Below are 18,402 nucleotides of genomic sequence, written 5' to 3' on the forward strand. Positions count from 1 at the left end.
GCACGAACACGAAAGCCGAGACCGGTCAAAGGTTCTAGAAGCTCCGGGCCCTTTTCAGAATCCATAGTTTTTGACAAGATGATCAAACAACTTTGTGGGGTTTGTCTGACATAAGCTCTCCAATCCGTAAAAATCCCTTTCGGTGAGTATTCGACAGGTAAAATGCATGTCATGAAGATAGCTTCCCGAAAAACTCAACTCTTGAATCGAAAAAAATGGTCATAAGGTGATAATCGATGGAGACAAATCCATTACGTTACATGTAAATCGACGGAGACAACGTCAAGAAAATAACTCGATAGTATTAATTTGAAATCATAATAAAAAAAAACAGATAATTGAATACTGGAATACATCCTATGGTTTTAAGTTATAGAACAACCAATTCAATATGTCGAGGTACTTGTGGTGCAAGCTTCTGCTTTACGTTCAACCTTGCAGTTTCTTCCACCTCTAATTTGTCACGGAACCATACAAAATCGGGATCAATTATTATTTTCTCAAGAACGATGCAATTCTCCAAAATGTAGCTGAGTAATTCAACATCATTCGCGCTGCCATAATAGCTACAAAACTTGAAGATTTTAAGGTGATGGTGGGGAGAATTTGCTACGGCACCCTCGATTTGTCTATCTTCCCTCGGTAGTGTAGACCAATTAAACTGTAAAACAAATTCCTCCAAGTACGGAGATGCCCTTATCAAAGCAGCCAACCTAATAAGACTTTCATGACCTCTTCCACAATATTCGATGACCAACTTCTTCAGATTGGGCATTTTAGGAAGGTCGCAAATCTCGTCCATTTCTCCTCGTAAAAAACCACAGCTGTATTGCCCCAAGTAAAGAGTGTGCATATGAGAAATGCAGCGAGACAGTACAAAATCGAATAAACGTTTTATTGAAATACTGTCAGGGTCACACCTGACAGATACGTTAACTAGCATCGGAACATTCTCAAGCAAAAGTCCCGTTACAGTCGTAACAATAAGTGTAGTAAGCTTTGGCGCAGAAACTTTAAGTGATTCCAAACCCGGGCAACAATGGACTATCTCCAAGTGTTTTAACTTGAGGGATGAACCACAGACTTGAAGCTTTGATAATTTGTTTGATTCATGGACAATCAATTGTTCGAGTAACGGGCAGTTATGTAACAAGAACTCGATAGCTCCACCACTCACACGAACAAATTTGAAAACTAATGCTTTGAGGGACTTAAAGCCGGCGGCTACAAGCATACTGTGTGAAGCGGGTTGGAAATTAGGTGGTGGTCTGCAATCGGTTAGGGTAAGAAACTCGTCGGGGAAACAATAATATTTAGACGAACCGTGACGAGTTTTAATGTCCAACTCCAGCCTCTCAACTTTTCTTGAGAATGCAAATTCAAGCCACCGAGTGATTGATTTTGCTGATGATTTGTTTAGATTAAAACGGATTTTGAACTCTTTTAAGGCGGGTGATTTGTGTGATTGAATAACGGAGTTCACCCATTTCACGTATTTGAGCCTCTCACTCTCGAGTAAGTCGAGTTCAAGATAAAGCTTGTCTAATAAACTTTGTTGAGCATCAAAGCAGAGAGAGGGGGTGTGTTTCCACAAGTTGATCCAACGAGACGAAAGGACACTAGTGCGTGCTGCTTCCTTGAGCGATAGTAAAGACAATATATGTACCAGAATGTCATCGGGCAACTCACTTATCCAATCATCAGCTTCCCCCACAAAACTCATCTTACCACACTGTCAGTTAAAAAAAAAAGAGAAAAGGATAATAGTATGTTAGAATAAGAAAAAAACCTTATTGAGTTGAAAATTGCTATGAATTAAAGGAGCCAGGATTTCAAGCCATTAAAGAAATTATGAAGGGGGTTGTTAATACTATTGTATACATAAAGATTTGAAAAATTATGAAGGGGGTTGTTATATAAATAAATTAATAGAGATTTGAAAAATGTTGGTTCTATGCTGCTCCGCCACTGCTACTCATGATAAAGATTGAATCTTTGGACAAAAAGCTTTGAATACCTAACACCAGAGCAATTCCTAGAAAAGCTTATTTAAACTATAAATTAATTATTAAAAAAAGAAAAGCCTTAATCTTTAGTGTTTCACATATTTACATATCACCAATAGCAACTAAGATAGAGATTATTGTATTGTATGTAGCAGCCAAACAACAGATAGGCATCATGATATAAGAGAAGAAAAAAAAAATTAAAAATCAGAGAGGCAAAAGGTTTTTGTGGAAAAGAAAGCTGACCTTATTGGGTTGAAAATTGGTATGAATTTTGAGTCGCTTCACACCCATTGAAAATAAAGATTGAATCTTTGTACAGAAAACGGAGAAGATAAAACAGACAGAATGATTATCTGTTCTTTCGACCAAAGGAGTTTTCTCCAGATCCTATGATGATGTAACTTGTAATACTAATCAGCTGCTACCAAATATAGCAGATCACGTAGAAGCAGATTGTTTATTTTCTATTAATGTATGTGTATATATATATATATATATGTATTTTTTGAAAAATCCAAATCCTGTTATAAATCGGTGATCTAGGTGAGGGGCAGGATTCGAATGCTACACCTCTAGTCATTAATGGTAGAAGTTAGGTACAACTCTCCTATGAAGCTTCTCTACTCTAATAATAAACCTAGGTACGTACCAACTCTTCTACAAGGGTTGGTTTTTTTTTTTTTTTTTTTTTTTTTTATTTATATATATATATATATATATATATATATATATATAAAGGAAAAGAAAAATACGTGTGGGCCATCTCACGTTATTCAATATAAAAAAGGGTAAAATATTGATAGCAAATTTTTTCGTGTGGTAATATAGGGATAGTTATAGTTTTGGTGCTATATTATACAATTTTTTTATTTTATTTTGGTCCTTAATTTTTTTTTAGCACGGAATTGGCTTTCAAATAAGTAGTTTTTTTATAATTTCGTCCACCATGTGTAACTTGGACAGGAAAAGCACGTGTTTGGCACTTAGAGCAACTCCAATGGAGAGACATCAAAATGGAGCATTAAACATTCATTTGATACTTGATATAATACTTTGATACTTCTAGAAAAAAAATCCACTCCAACCACAAGTATCAAATAGATTATCAAATTTTAAATATATGAATAATTATATTATTAAATGCCACGTGGAAAATTGTGATAGGTTAATAGAGTGGTTACATTTTTGATACCTCATTTTCCAGGGAGTATTTTTGCACCTCGGGGTGGTTGAATATCAAAATAGTTCTCCATTTAATGCCTCCATTGGAGGAGGATTTTTTAATTTTGGAGCATCAAAGTGGTAGTTTTTTAGTTTGATACCCCTTTTAGTTCCTCCATTGGAGTTGCTCTTAGACCACGCACTTTCGTACCTCTATTTTTAATGGAGATATTTGTTAGACACTCCTTATTTTGGACTTATATAAGTAGATATCGTAGTTGCTAGATGAATATATATAAGTCCTTTGATCCAAAAAAATAATATAAATAAAATAAAATAATTATATATAGACATAAACACCCTCAATTAATAGGAAAACAATTCTCATATATTTTCTCCGTTTTTTTTTCTTATTCTTTATTTTTTTTTATGATGAAATATTGTAGAGAAGGTAAAAACAGTGATGTTTTTAGATTATGACATGATTTTTTGGTGAAAAAATCAAAGAGGACAACAAACATCCTCTCCCCTCTCCTAAAGAAAATTCAAAAATCCAAAATTCTAGTCAAAATTCGCATTGTGTCTCCCTTATGTAGAACCTTCCCATCGTTTGTTGTTAGCAATTTTCGTTTGCAGGTTGGTTTAACTTTGTTTGTTGTTTGAAGAATTGCGTTTGGTGTTGAGATACAATTCCGCTGGTTTACAATTTGCAATGTATGTCTTAATTTACATTTTACAAACACTTTGTTTAATGTTTTTGCTGTTTGCAACGTGTTCCATAAACAATTTTTTTTGTAGGTGATTTTAATGATGATGATTTTTTTTCAGTTTGCAGTTTGCAGTTTGCATTTGGCGAAGTCATAGGTAGTTTATTGCTTGCAATTCAATAATGCAAGCCCTGCTATATTTTTTTCTTAAATTTGTTGTTTATATTTGGCGAAGTCATAGGTAATTTTTTGTTTGCAATTCAATAATGCACATTATGGATTTCTTTTTTCAGTTTACTATTTGCATTTGACGAAATCATAGGTATTTCGTTGTTTGCAATTCAATAATAAAATATCTAATTTTCAGTTTGCTATTTGCAGTGCACAGAGTCATAGGCGTCGCGGGAAGCGTCACAGTTCCTGGAGCGTTTTTAGAGTATGAGTTTGTAAAATAAATTGTATATTTTTTTTATGATTAATTTAATTTTTTAGTTAATATTTGGGAATTTGTTTTGATAGAGAAATTTTTTGGGATTTGATTTGATTTGAACTAAGGGTATTTTCGCCACAATAAATATTATTAATTTATTAAAAACCTAGATATTTTGACTTGGATCTACACACATAAATTATAGGGTAAATTACAAACACCTCCCTGAGGTATGGTCAAATTACAAAAACACCCCTCTTGTTTGGATAATTACAACCACCCCATCAACTCCTCAAATTTAGTGAAATCTTCGAGATTATATGGAATATTATCACTTTTGTACCCGTTTTATCTCATTCAAACTCTACATTATGAAGCAAGATGATCATAATATGTGATTTTTAGCTTGTATATATTAGTTTTTGGTGCATCGGAAACTGTATTTTTACACAAAATGAGTACAAACGAGAGCAAATTTCACGGAATCTAACATAGTAAAAATTATAATGGTTGGATAAAAGTTTACGGGGGTTAGGGGCCAGCGCCACCGACTTTTTTTTTTTAATACTATACACATTAAATAATAAAAATATGTAATATTTTCAAATTTAAAGGAATTATTTTACAAATTTTGGGCTAACTTATAGGAGTGAAAATACCATCATGCATATTCAAAAAAATTGAAAACAATTGAAATATTGTGTATATGGAAATTAAATCTTGCACGGGTAAAAACTTTCTACCAATTAACTACAAGCCAATTTTAAAAGTTAAATTTTAAGTAATATACAAAAAAAATAGAATTTAAAAAGGAATATATACAGAAAAATTAGAAATAAAAAAACCAACAAAATGGAACCCTCTTTTAACACTATATATAAGGTAAATATATAGAGGATAATTTTTTTTTAAATCAAGGGTGTGCAGTTGCACACAATTGGACTACACTGGTTACGCCACTCTCCGAACCCTTTCCAAAATAATCGGACACCCTTCCCAATGTTCAATAATAATGTTGATATTCGAATTAATCCCTATTGCAAAACTATTTATTTATTAAAAAAGATAAAAGAAAATTACGTACCAATATAAAAACTTGAACTACTAAACAAATTGTGGCCATATAAAAACAAGAATTTGAAGCTCAAAATGAAATATATTAGATGGAATCCAATAATATAAAAATAAAAAGAATATATAGATGACATAGGTGGTGTTTGCAAAAGTTTTTAAAAATAGATTATGAGCATTTTTTCTCAAATAATCTGTTTTTAGGTGTTTGGAAAAATAACTTTTGCTTTTGCTTCTTTTAAAATAAACAGTTTTAAGCTTTAATTTATTAAGCACCCATGACCCTGCTTTTTCTATTTAAGTTATTTTTTCAGTAAATTTGCAAACACCCCCAACTTTTAGAAATAAACACTTAACACATAAACTTAACTCACAATCCATAACTTCTGCTTTTAAATAAGCTTTTGCAAACACCACCCATAACATTAGATGAGCTATAAATTGGGTTGAGCTTGGGTGAAAGTGGGCTATGTTATTTAGTGTCTTTTTTTCTAGCCGGGTAGACACGGCCACGTGCCGGTTTTGGGCCCGGAACCGGCCCGTTGACCGAGTGAACCGGCCCGTCCTACCCGGGAAGGGCCCGGTTATGAGAAATGGTGAACCGTGAACCGCCGGGCCGGCCCGGCGGTTCACCCGGATTTAAAAAAAAAAATTCAAAAACATTCAAAAAAAAAGCAAATAACGGCTAGTGAACCGGCCGTTATTTACTTTTTTTTTGAATTCCCCCCCCCCCCCCCCCCCCCCCCAAATTTTCCTATAAATACCCTCACACCCTAATTTTTCCTATAATTTACTTATTCATCAAATATTTTAAACTTGTGCTTCTAAATTGACTTTTCATTTATTTCCTTTTCCCTTTTCTATTTAAAAGTACTTCTTTTAATTTACTTGTTCATCAAATATTTCAAAAAAAAATATATATATTCAAAATTTCCAGGCCGGTTCCGGTTCCGGAAAATGTGAACCGTGAACCGGTTTGAACCGGCCCGTGGCCGTGTCTATAACCGGGTACTCGGTTAGGAATTCTAAAACCATGACCAGACCCAATTTAAGAACATCAGCTTCCCGAACCTGGCAAAGCCGTGTAGACTTGAAAATTACCCGATCCGATCAAATAAAACCCGATCGGAACGGATCACAACCCAAATGTCCACCCATATTATTAGGTATCTTAAAGAAAATATCATAGTTCCGCTTAAGTTGGCCTAGCGACTGGAGTAAGTGAGTCAGTGTCAATTAACTCAAGTTTGAATTTTATTGACAACAGTAATTAAGTCGAACTTGTCACACATGGTTAGCCCCTTAGCCTAGTGTGATTTAAGTCTCTAGTGTAATTTACAAACTATTATACGATAGTGTAGGTTTATAGATAACGGACCCCGAGATGTCCAATAATGAGACTTTCTAAAAGACACGATGAGACAAGATAACATATGATAGTTACTTAAATATTCAAAACATGATTAAAGTTGTTAAAGCTATTATTTCGTAGAATGCTTTTATCCTAAAAGATGCAAATGTGACTCAAGAGGTATTTGGGTAAGCTTATAAACTATTAAAATTAGTCTTTTTTTGCAAAACCACTCATGTGTAATTTCAAATAGCTGAAAAATCCCTTGTGTCAAAAATATTAGCACAAACTTTATGTGCAAAACAGTCAAAGTAAAAAAAAACCCTACAAGTTTGATTCCCTGTGAAAAATAGTCAAAGCCAAAAAAACCCCTACGAGCTCGACTCCCTGTGAAAAATAGTCAAAGCCAAAAAGAACCCTACGAACTCAAGTGTTATACACTCGCGCTTTGTGCGACTGGACCTCTGATCTTGAAACTAAAAAGATCTAACTAACCCTTTAAATCATTTTTTTTGAAATTTATAAATTCATCCAATATTTTCATATGCTCGAAATAAAGTTATTAGAATTTTCAATTCAATCCCTAATAATTTCAGAAAATCCCTCTCTCCAAATTGCATAGAATCAAATTGCAATTTTCATAATTTCTCAAAACTTCATCTTCTTTCTCCCCATTCTTCTTTAGATCTAATCCTCGCCAAAAAAAAAAGAAAAAAAAGAAAAAAAAACAATATCCAGAGATTTATCTTCATAACAAGCCTATTTGCAAAAGAAGAAAAAACAACAAAAGTTGCTTTCTCCAACTAAACCCACCAGAAGACAAAGGCACTTCATGCACAAAAAACACAGGCCCCAACACAATACACACACACAAAATGTAACTCGATCCAAAATCTTGATTTACAAGAGATCTGGAAGAATCCATTAAACATAAAGCATAATCTTTTTTTGGGGTCGGAAGGCAGGTGGTGAGGCGGCGGTGGTGCGGCCGTGGTGATGATGCGGCGGCAGAGGGCTCGATGGAAGAATTAAGTTGCGGGAGGAAGATGATGGCCGTGGGTGATAATTTTTTTTTGTTTTCTTTTTGCATTTTATTTATTTAATTGAAATAATGTGTGGCTTCCCAAATTTGGCAGGTCAAGCTTGTATGCCCATTACTTTTTGGCAGATAAAAAGTGCATGCCAAATTTAATTCACATCCCAGCCAAAACATTTCGTATTCTGTAATTATATAGGATAAAGATAATAAAATATATTAATTGTTTATTTTTATAAATAATATATTATTTGAGTGAGTTATTGTGTTAAAGATAATGTGATAAAATATTAACAAGAGTGGATTGTAAAAAGTGGTATGTAAAATTATAAACATCTGCTGGAGATGCTCTAAAGACATTTAAGAGCTTTTAAGCTTTTCAAATTGATATTTTTTTTAAAAAGATTCTAGCATTTTTTAAAATAAGCATAAGATTTTTTTAAAATAAGTACATGTAATCTTTTTATTTAAGAGCTTAATTATTAAAAATAATTTATAAGTTCATTATCTAAACATAAAAGCTTATAAGCTCTTTGAGCAGCTTATGAAATGTTTGAAATAAGATTAGCCAAACACCTGATTTTGTTTTGATGTTATTTCATTTTTTTTAGTCATATAGTTTTATATTATACGGTTGAAGAGTTTTACCCCATTTTCTATATAGAAAATAGAAAATAAATTGTGAGAAGCACAAAATACCACTAGCAACATCATCCACTAGCAATACCACTAATCACTAATTAATTGTCAACTCATAAATTCAACAGCCATTATATCTATCTAATCTTCTGCCAGCTCCAATCCCGCCCTGCGTGAGGATTAACCCAATTCCGGGTGGGTTGCTTGATCTTGTCGCGGCTAATGGTAGAGCATTTTTAGATTGTCTTAGTGTTAAGGGGCGCTCCTGGGCTTGAATGCATTTGTTTTGGCGTCAGAGGACTCGAAGTTAGCGCAGTGACCGGTGATAACTGACACTCCTGCTACAGCGCTAATCCACGCAATGATATTTGAGGCAGAAGTGTCATAGGTACCCAGCACAACCTATTCCTCTTCTGCCTTTTGACTCTCTCCTGCTCGTACATTAACAAGGGAAGTTGTCCTTCAAAGAGCCAAGTCAGTTACGCACTTGCCTTTAGGGGATCGAAGTTGGATGAATCTCCAGCGGTTCCTTCCATCGGCGTCATCTAACCACGTTAGCAATCCAGAATAACTGGAAGCTCGAAACGACCGGTCAAAGGAATTGATCCGTTTAGTTCTGTTCTTTACAGTCTATCGTTTCATACTTATCTCCCAAGAAATCTCTATCCAATACAATTCTACCATCGAACCCGTAACTTTGTTTCATTGTTATCACAGCATTCAGCTCTGCCTCATTGTAGATGGGCACATCTTTTTCCTGAAGAGCCATAGCGGCGCTTCTAGCATCACTCCATTTTGACGTGGTTTCTTTGTCTCCGTCGGGCGGGGATCGACCGTGCTTCTTGATGGCTGACATGAACTGATAGAGAATCGTAGGAATATCTTCGTCGGATACCACATCTTCTAGTCGGCGAGCACCTTTAGTTTTTTTCCTGCTTGCCATGTGTAATTCTTTCCTTTTCTTTCTTTTATGTTTGGTGTTTCTATGATATGAAAATGGGTGATTATAACAGGTGAAATAGGTACATATTTATAGGAGGTTTTCATTTTACTGAGATGGATGCTTGGTCCTTGGGGAATTTTTGAGTGATTGGGAGATGTTGAATTTTGGAGGATTTTCGCGTGACCGAGGAAGTTGAAAATGTTGGTAGAATTTGGAGAATATTTGTGTGATCGGAAGACTGATAACTTTTGCATGAGGGGGTCGGAAAATTTTGGGTAGAATTTAGAGAATATTTGCATGATTATTGGAAAGATCTAGAATTTACTTGGCTAATATATTGGGCCATAATTGTTGGGCTTCTAAACATGTCTTTTTAGCACTTGAATTATAATGGTACTCTAATATAGAGTCAAATTACGGTTTTCTTTAGGCTTAAATACAAAAATTTCCTGTACTATGAACTTTGTGTCATATATCCCTATACCAGATATAAATACAAAAACCTCTACTATTATATTTATTCCAAAATTTGACGAAAATACCCATGTTAAGCATATAAAGATAAGGGTTTGTTTGGGCCATTTTCCATTATATTTTTTAACATTTTCGGTTAACTTACTTAGGAAATTTTGATATTTTTATTTTTTTTCTCCAAAACATTTAATTACTTAGAATTTTTTTTTTCTGAATAAAACCTTTTATTTTTGTCATTTTGTATTTCTTCATTTTCTTCTTGAATGTTTTCCGGTAGTTCAAATTCTCAACAATCATAGGATTGTAAAGATGTTAGTAATCTTAGGATGTTTGAACTACCGGAAGAAAACATTTAAGAAATTTTTTTTGAAGAAACTCAAAATAACAAATATAAAAGGTTTTATTCAGAAAATTAAAAAAATCTAACCAATTAGATGTTTTGGAGAAAAAAATATAAGGATAAATTCCACTTTCCTCCCTTGTGTACTTTGGTTCGATATCACTTTACCACTTTACCCCATGTACTCTCAATTGCATCGATTTGCCCCCTCGTACTTTGGCTCGATATCGCGTTACCCCCTTCTACTCTCAATTACATCGATTTGCCCCCTTGTACTTTGGCTCCCCCTTCTACTCTCAATTACATCGTTTTGCCCCCTTCTACTTTGGCTCGATATCACTTTACCCCCTTCTACTCTCAATTGCATCGATTTGCCCCATGTATTGAAAATTGTCTCAATGTGGCCATCGCCGTTAGTATTCAGACATTTGACCTTAACACCGTTTGATCTAAGTCTGAAAATTACAAAAAAAAAACACCCGGTCTCAATGTGGCCCTCGCCATATATATATATATATATATATATATATATATATATATATATATGTGTGTGTGTGTGTGTGTGTGTGTGTGTGTGTGATGGGGAGGGGGGGGTGTTAGTGGGTAATTATTCATGTAAATATATGATTTAAAACTGTTGGTTATATGAGATTATGTTGATAACTATTCTGGCTTGTATTCTAGTTTTTCGTAATACCTATTTTGGGATGAATTAATGAACATGCCTCTAGTTCATCTTGTTGGAGTCAAATAATAATTCGCGTAAATAATTAATTAAGAATTGTATTTACTTCAAAATTAAAGTAGAAATACGCAAACGATAAATCTAATGAGGCTTGTAAAAACAATGTTCTTAAGACAATATTTTTGAGATGTCTACAGTGCAACATGCTTCTCCAGCTAGTCTCCCAATATATAACAATCAGTTGTTAAATATTCGCACTAATATTCAACCTACGGCGAATTTAAACAAATAATAAAATATCTACAGAATTGAAGGAAGAAGGAAGAACAATGTCTTGACAAAGTCCTCAAAAGTTGATTGTAGAATTGGTCCGGTTCTCCAATTTATAGGCAATAAATACCGTTTTCAAAGAGAGAAGAACGAACGAACGCCTATACAAATTAGAGGCGTATGTTCAGAATTGAGGCATTACGCGCTCTTCTTTGAAACGTTGTAATGGTTGGCACGTAAAATTAGTTAGCTTAGAACTGGATTAATTAATCACCATTTGAGCTTGAGCTATTTGATTTTTCCTCAAAAAATACTAATAAGTCAAAAAATTTAAATCGTGCACAAAATAATCTTTTTTTTTTTTTTTTTTAATAAATTAACATGCGTTCGAAAAACCCGAAGCCCAAATCTACTTGCCATCCGAGCGTTGTGCGCGTGTTTCGGGTAACACCTATACATAATCAGAACAAGCCTAGCTAGTTCATTCTTCGCTGTTCAAAAGAATCAAAACATACCTTCGTTACCAAATCAACTATGATAACTTGACTGGTCACAAGAAGATTAAGTTTATAAATTCTCATATGTGAAACTGTAAAATGTTACAAATAGTACAAATCTCATATATTTAATTAGTGAATTGGTAATAAGAAGAAAAAAAATGGCTACACTTGAGAAAATGTTTATTTTTTTTAATTGTTCATATTAAATTAATGTCATCCACAGTCTGAATTTTCAGAAAATTATAACATGTGTCTCGCAACGGATGACCTAGCGGTTGGAAAAAAAAAGGGGTTTGTGTCAATTGACCCAAGTTCAACTCATTTTGTCAACGATCCTAGGTGGCGCTTGTCACAATGGTTAACTTAGTGTATTTTACGTCTCTTGTATTGTTTGCAATATATTATACGAGTTTATAGGCTAACCTACCTAATATGGTTGGTTGCGGATTACCAAAAAATAAAATAAAAAAATATGTAAAACCCAAAATCTTTTCTCATTGGATATAAATTAGATTACATAAAAAAACAAGAAAGGAGGAGAAAAACAGAAGATTGTATAAATAGGACCCACAATAGGTATGACATGGAGATTACAACAATTGGGATAATCCACGTGGCACCAATGGCATCCTCTAAAGCCTTATCCCAACATCCAAACAAAATCCTCAAAAAAATCCTCTAAAGAAAAAATAAAATCAAACAATTAGGATTCACACACTTGCACACACCACACTCATCAAAATCCTGAAAACAAAAAGGGAAGGAAGGAAGGGTGTGTTTGATCATAAAAAAATAAAATATTATAGAATAATTTGAGAGAGAGAAATGGCATCAACTTCATGCTTCTTGCACCACCACACAACACTATCTACACCGGTAGCAAGAACAACCACCAACTTGCTTTCTTTGAAGCCAAACAACCAGCTTCTAATCTGCCGAGCACAGAAGCAGCAGGTTGAGGCAATAGAATCATCAGACGCCGTCGTTTCAAGGAGATTGGCTCTCACTCTTCTCGTCGGTGCTGCTGCTGTTGCCACCAAGGTCTCTCCTGCTGATGCTGCTTATGGAGAATCTGGTATTCTTTCTTTCTTTTTCTTTTTTTTAGTTTCTTTGTAAAATAATCTTTTATTTATTTAATTTTTTTTATTTTTTTATTTTATTATTTACACATGATTGACATAATTTGGTTGCTTGTTGTATCAACAAGTACTATATAGGAGATAAATATGAAATTAAAATAGAGAATGAGTTTCTAAGTAATTGGATGGAGTTGCATATGATTGACTATGAGAGCACTTAATATGTTGTCCTAATGTATGTATGTATGATTTGAGACAAAATAATAATAATAATAATATACTGATAATGGTGATATGTAAATGCGCGTAGCGAATATATTTGGGAAGCCGAAAACAAACACGGACTTCAAGCCGTACAGCGGAGAAGGATTCAAGATAGAAGTGCCGGCAAAGTGGAACCCGAGCAGCGAAAAGGAGTTTCCAGGACAGGTTCTGAGGTACGAGGACAACTTTGATGCATCGAGCAACCTCTCCGTCACCATCACTCCCACCGACAAGAAAGCCATTACCGACTACGGCTCCCCTGAAGACTTCCTCTCCAAGGTATTTCTTTTTTCTTATTATCTACGTATATATCATCTCCGATGTACGTTTTCGTTTGGATTACTGTAATCAAGAATTTGTTTTTTTTTTTTTGCAGGTGGATTATCTGCTAGGCAAACAGGCCTACTTTGGTAAAACTGATTCAGAGGTAAGTCGAATCACTCTACCTTTAGAGCATATATATTGATGATGATGCTCGGAAAAAAATGTAGAGCCAGTATTAATTAATTTGGTTTTGGTACATAGGGTGGATTCGAGTCGGGAGCGGTGGCAAGTGCAAACGTATTGGAGACATCGACACCGGTTGTAGGTGGGACCCAGTACTATTTCTTGTCGGTGCTGACTAGGACAGCTGACGGAGACGAAGGGGGCAAACATCAGCTCATAACAGCTGCAGTTAAGGATGGAAAGCTGTACATATGCAAGGCTCAAGCTGGTGACAAGAGATGGTTTAAGGGTGCTAAGAAGTTCGTCGAGAACGCTGCCACTTCTTTCAGTATCGCTTAATCAACTTTTAAGGGATTTCGAGTCTGTTTTGTATGTAACCTTTTTCTTTATATAACCTACGAAAACAAACAAGTATCCACAACTCGAATCTTGATTGGAGTTGTCAAATTTATGTCCCATCTCAGTTATGTGTTGTGTGGATATTTCAAATGTGGTTTTTGCATAAGAGGAATTATTCTTGTCACTTGTCATATCCCTTCTCATCAAACTACTTACTTTTATGTCCAAACAAGAATCGGGTGCTGTGGAATATCAAGTATAGTAGTCGAGCAAATCAGATCATTAAGAGAAAAACAGAGAACGCACCTCAAAGAAAAATAATGCATAGTGAAGAGAAGTAGTAGGTCACGAATGGAAAGACACTAAGAGTTGATAATTATATTTCAAATCATCGAATTGTCGAACAAATCACAACCCCATCGAAATAGGAGAAAAATAGTTCGATGCTGCTTAAGTTAATAGTCTCAATTACACTAGAAAGTAAAACTCAGCAAGCAAAAGGTGTTTTTATTCAGAAAGAATGGATAGTGTGTAGTGTATTCTTTCTGTAGCCATCCCCCCTAGTGCAAAATTTTGAAACGAAAACGAAAAAAAGAACAGAATCTAAACGTCAACAACCTCAATGAGGGTCGTCTCATAGTCGTCTGGGGCCACGAAGCCGTGTAAGTTCATGACAGTTGCAGCCACATTTGCAAGCCCACCATTCGGTACATCTTTCCTGAACTTGACACCAGCTGCCAGCCCTGGTCCCCCGATTGCAATCGGGACCTAACCAACCAAAGTTTTTTTTTAATTAATATATATACATGTGGGCGTAAATATATATACGAAGAAATCAATCAAATCTGTTAATACTACTTACAGGTTCAAGTGTGTGAGAAGTAAGAATCTGAATGTTGCCATTCTTGTCAAGAAGGGGTTCGCCTTTCTTGTTCCTTTTAACCATGTCCTCTGCGTTTCCGTGATCAGCTGTAACTACATATATTCCTCCCACTTGCTCTATCGCATCAAGTATCATCTACACACATTTCACACAATAAATAATTCTCCCAATTACATTCCATGGGACAAATAAATTCGAAACAAACGCAGGATATATAATTTAACAGTACCTTGACGGCTTCATCAGCAGCCTTACAAGCCACAACTGTTGCGTCAATATCACCGGTGTGTCCCACCATGTCACTATTTGGCAGGTTAACACGTACCTTTTGTACAAAAAAAAAAAAACAAACTCGTTAGAACATATGCTTCTTACAAAAGTAAGTGATTTTTTTTTTTCGATTTTTCCAACTTGGGTAGGAATCAGAAAGACGAAATATTTGTTGTTGGATTACCTGGTCAAATTTGCCGCTGAGGATAGCATCTCTTGCCTTCTCACCAATCTGCAAGGCTTTCATCTTTGGCTTGACATTAAAGGTAATACCACTATCGCTTGGAATTTCAACATATTCTTCCATGTCCGCGTTGAAGTATCCTGACCGGTTTCCGTTCCAGAAAAAGGTCACATGACCAAATTTAACTGTTTCACTGCATAATACCATACCACAACCAATTATTTAAGGTTATGATGATGCCATAAAAGACGCTAGTCGGGTGTAAAAGCTACAATCATAGAACTTGGTAAATAAAAAAGTTTTAACCAAACTTACCTGCAAGCAAAGGTACGGACACCGTTGTGGACCAAATACTCTCCAGAAGTTCTTTCCATTTCAGGAGGAGAAACGAGGTAGTGGTTTGGAAGTTTAAGTTCGCCATCGTACTGAAGCATCCCAGCGTAACGAATCTTGGGAAATCTGACACGGTCAAATTTATCAAACTTCTCATACTCAAGTGCCTGGGCAACCATGGACATACGATCAGCCCGGAAGTTGAAAGTCACAACAGCATCACCGTCGACAATGGGCCCCACAGACTTGCCACTATCATCAACAATGACAAAGGGAGGCAAGTATTGATCACTCGTGTTAGGAATCTCTCTCAGCTTCTTGACAGCTTCAACGGCACTCTTAAACTTGTATGGTGCTTCTCCGAGGACTTGTGCATCCCATCCTCTTTTTACAACTTCCCAATCATTCTGGAAAATGCAGAAAAAGGATTGTCAAATGGAAACTTCTAGAAAGAGTAACAATTCTTTATGATATAAACATGAATGGGGCTTACTTCATATCGATCCATTGTGACATACATGCGACCTCCACCAGATGCAATCTGGGCATCGACACCGTTTTCGCGTAGCTTTGCAAGATCCTCTTCAAGAGTTTCAACATAGGCCACACTTGTTCCATCCAAAACATCACGTCCATCCGTCAGAACGTGAACACGGATTCTTTTAGCACCACGCTCACTAGCACCTTTAAGCAACAACTGAAACCCAATATAGTATGAAGTGCAGAATTAGTTTTTTTATCATATGCAGGAAAACAAATAAAGAAAAGGGCCAACAAAGTTTTAAAATAACAGAAGAAAGAAAAAGTGATTGCTGCTTCTGAATTGATCAACAGAAACAAATACCTGCAACTGATTTAGCCTAGAGTGTACACCTCCGTCACTCAATAATCCGATGAGGTGAAGTGTTCCACTTTCAAAAGATGCCTTGATGTAGTTGAAACCTTCTCCATCATAAATTTTTCCAGTATCAAGAGCACTATCAACAAGCTTAGCACTATACCAAAAGCACATAAAAGAAGGGTTAATGTTATGATTGCTTTTAAGGACACAATCTAAACCAGGAAAAAAGCTTTTCTACCGAGTGTATGCTACTATAATTTTACGGCCAAGTATTCTTGCACTTAATATATCAACAAATAGAATCTTTCAATAGGTATTCTGCTCATATACTAGTTTACATGATTGAAATCAGTAATATGAGCTTCGAAAGTCTACCAATCAACAAAAGGAAAAAAAAAGTTCCTTCGTTTATCTATTTAATTTTTCTGTACGGCAAGTTCAGAAGAAAATAGCATAAACAACCATACATTAGAATTCGGTTTCTATCTATAAGAACCAGAGACTCTAGAGTACCTTTCTGCTGCTTCAGGAAAAATGATTTTTTTTAATATTTTCTGTCAACATGAAGTCTATAAAGAAGGAATGAGAAATGAATAAAATAAGTAAAAACACGAAATCCAAAGGGAGAAACTGGCATTCAGCAGACTTGTATTCATATGTATAATCAAATTGTGAGCACCTACCACATACAAGAAAGTTTATTAAACAACCTCAGGCATACATAAATTCATCACAGAAATTTCAATTTCCAAGTTTGAAGTCCTTGTCTCTAGTTCACAGATTTATAATTTATTACCAAAGAAATAAACGAAAACAACGAAGCCCTCACCCTTGTGCATAAATCCTGCCAGCACCAAGAGCATTGTGACCAACCTCACTATTGCCCATGTCATCATCTGTGGGCAGACCCACAGCTTTACCATGGGCCTTCACCAATCTCCATTTATCAGGGGCACCCTTCACCAAAATCAAACCATAACAACAACAACAACAAAAAATTTAGCCTCTCAAAAGGGAAAAAAAAAAAAATATTGAAGCCACGCATAGATCCAAGAACAAATTAAATATCAGATGCATTTAACCCACAAAAAAATAATTAAATAAAAAAAAATTAATAATACATTCTTAAGTGAATCCATGGTTGGAGTCTCCGCCACATGGATGCAATTGTACTGATTGGGTTTAGCTTCGCCCCACCCATCCAAAACAATCATTGCTATCGTTTTCCCCTTTGCCAGCTTTGGGTGATCCTTCAATTTCCATGAAAATCCAGAGCTACCCATCTCCTTTTCCTTTTCTTTCTTTTCTTTTGCCTATCAGTATTTCAAAAAAAAAAAAAATCAAATCTTTTATCAGAAAACACAAACTGTATCAGATCTAAGGGCGTTCAAAACTACAAATTAAATACATATATACATCGATCTATACTAATACACGTAGAGGAGGAATGAGAAGAAGCGTACCGCTTGTTGTTTTGTGAGTATAGATTTCTGAAGAAACAAGTAGAATCGAATAGGGAGACTGAGATTGGTGGAGCACTTATATATACTATTTTTTTCAACATCGAGGAAAGGGGGACACGTGATCATCCACGTGACACTCTTTTTTTTTTCTTTTCTTCTTTTTTTTTTCTTATTTATTTATATAATATATATATTTAAAAAATAAGATCTTTGGGGAATATGCCAATTGATGATCTTGATCAGCAAGAAATTAGTAATAATGGAAAATTCTAATTTCTGGACAAGTTAGATTGTAAGAATGTAGGATAATCTTAAAATTATATTACTAAATTTATATATCAATTTAGTAACTATCATGTAACTCAATTTGTATTTTTAACAAATTACCCATCAAAAGTTGAAGCATACAAAAAATACAAAAATACAATTTAATAGATGCATCGGGTAAACTTACACTCTCAACTATGCGAGAGATGTAAATCACGTTATTCTAACCATGTTGGTAAGGAGATTCGAACATGGGTCAATTAACACAAATTGACTTGCTCCAACCACTAGCGCATTCCTTGACAGAAAAACAATATTGTAAACCTACTATCATATGTTAATCTTGTTAACTGAGATATAGACAAATCGTATATAATATCTTAGGTTATAATTTTGTTAACTAAGACTAATTTATC

General features: G+C 34.9%; 3 protein-coding genes across 4 annotated transcripts; 1 reads left to right on the plus strand and 2 right to left on the minus strand.

The window, feature by feature from the left end:
- Positions 1-201: 201 nt before the first annotated feature.
- Positions 202-2,438, minus strand: LOC105951279 (F-box/LRR-repeat protein At3g26922). Its single transcript, XM_012974682.2, has 2 exons — positions 2,253-2,438; positions 202-1,732 (listed from the first exon to the last, which is right to left on the minus strand). The coding sequence occupies exons 1-2, from the start codon at positions 2,298-2,300 to the stop codon at positions 371-373; spliced, it is 1,410 nt and encodes a 469-aa protein (XP_012830136.2). The 5' UTR covers positions 2,301-2,438; the 3' UTR covers positions 202-370.
- A 9,711-nt stretch (positions 2,439-12,149) lies between these two features.
- LOC105951281 (oxygen-evolving enhancer protein 2, chloroplastic) lies at positions 12,150-13,936 on the plus strand. Its single transcript, XM_012974684.2, has 4 exons — positions 12,150-12,691; positions 13,006-13,238; positions 13,336-13,386; positions 13,485-13,936. Exons 1-4 carry the CDS (start codon positions 12,442-12,444, stop codon positions 13,743-13,745), a joined length of 795 nt encoding a protein of 264 aa, XP_012830138.1. The 5' UTR covers positions 12,150-12,441; the 3' UTR covers positions 13,746-13,936.
- A 159-nt stretch (positions 13,937-14,095) lies between these two features.
- On the minus strand, positions 14,096-18,011 carry LOC105951280 (2,3-bisphosphoglycerate-independent phosphoglycerate mutase). Of its 2 annotated transcripts, none has more exons than XM_088821978.1 (10): positions 17,720-18,011; positions 17,378-17,562; positions 17,086-17,213; positions 16,260-16,410; positions 15,909-16,112; positions 15,398-15,822; positions 15,083-15,275; positions 14,858-14,953; positions 14,608-14,763; positions 14,096-14,513 (listed from the first exon to the last, which is right to left on the minus strand). In XM_088821978.1, the coding sequence occupies exons 2-10, from the start codon at positions 17,537-17,539 to the stop codon at positions 14,349-14,351; spliced, it is 1,680 nt and encodes a 559-aa protein (XP_088678104.1). In that variant the 5' UTR covers positions 17,540-17,562; positions 17,720-18,011; the 3' UTR covers positions 14,096-14,348. The 2 variants fall into 2 exon arrangements, with proteins under 2 accessions (XP_088678104.1, XP_012830137.1); XM_012974683.2 differs by having other exon boundaries at positions 17,378-17,569; positions 17,720-17,780.
- Positions 18,012-18,402: the final 391 nt, after the last annotated feature.

The sequence above is a fragment of the Erythranthe guttata genome, chromosome 8 (genome assembly GCF_056151865.1).
Source record: "Erythranthe guttata isolate IM_541 chromosome 8, IM_541, whole genome shotgun sequence".
NCBI lineage: Eukaryota > Viridiplantae > Streptophyta > Magnoliopsida > Lamiales > Phrymaceae > Erythranthe > Erythranthe guttata.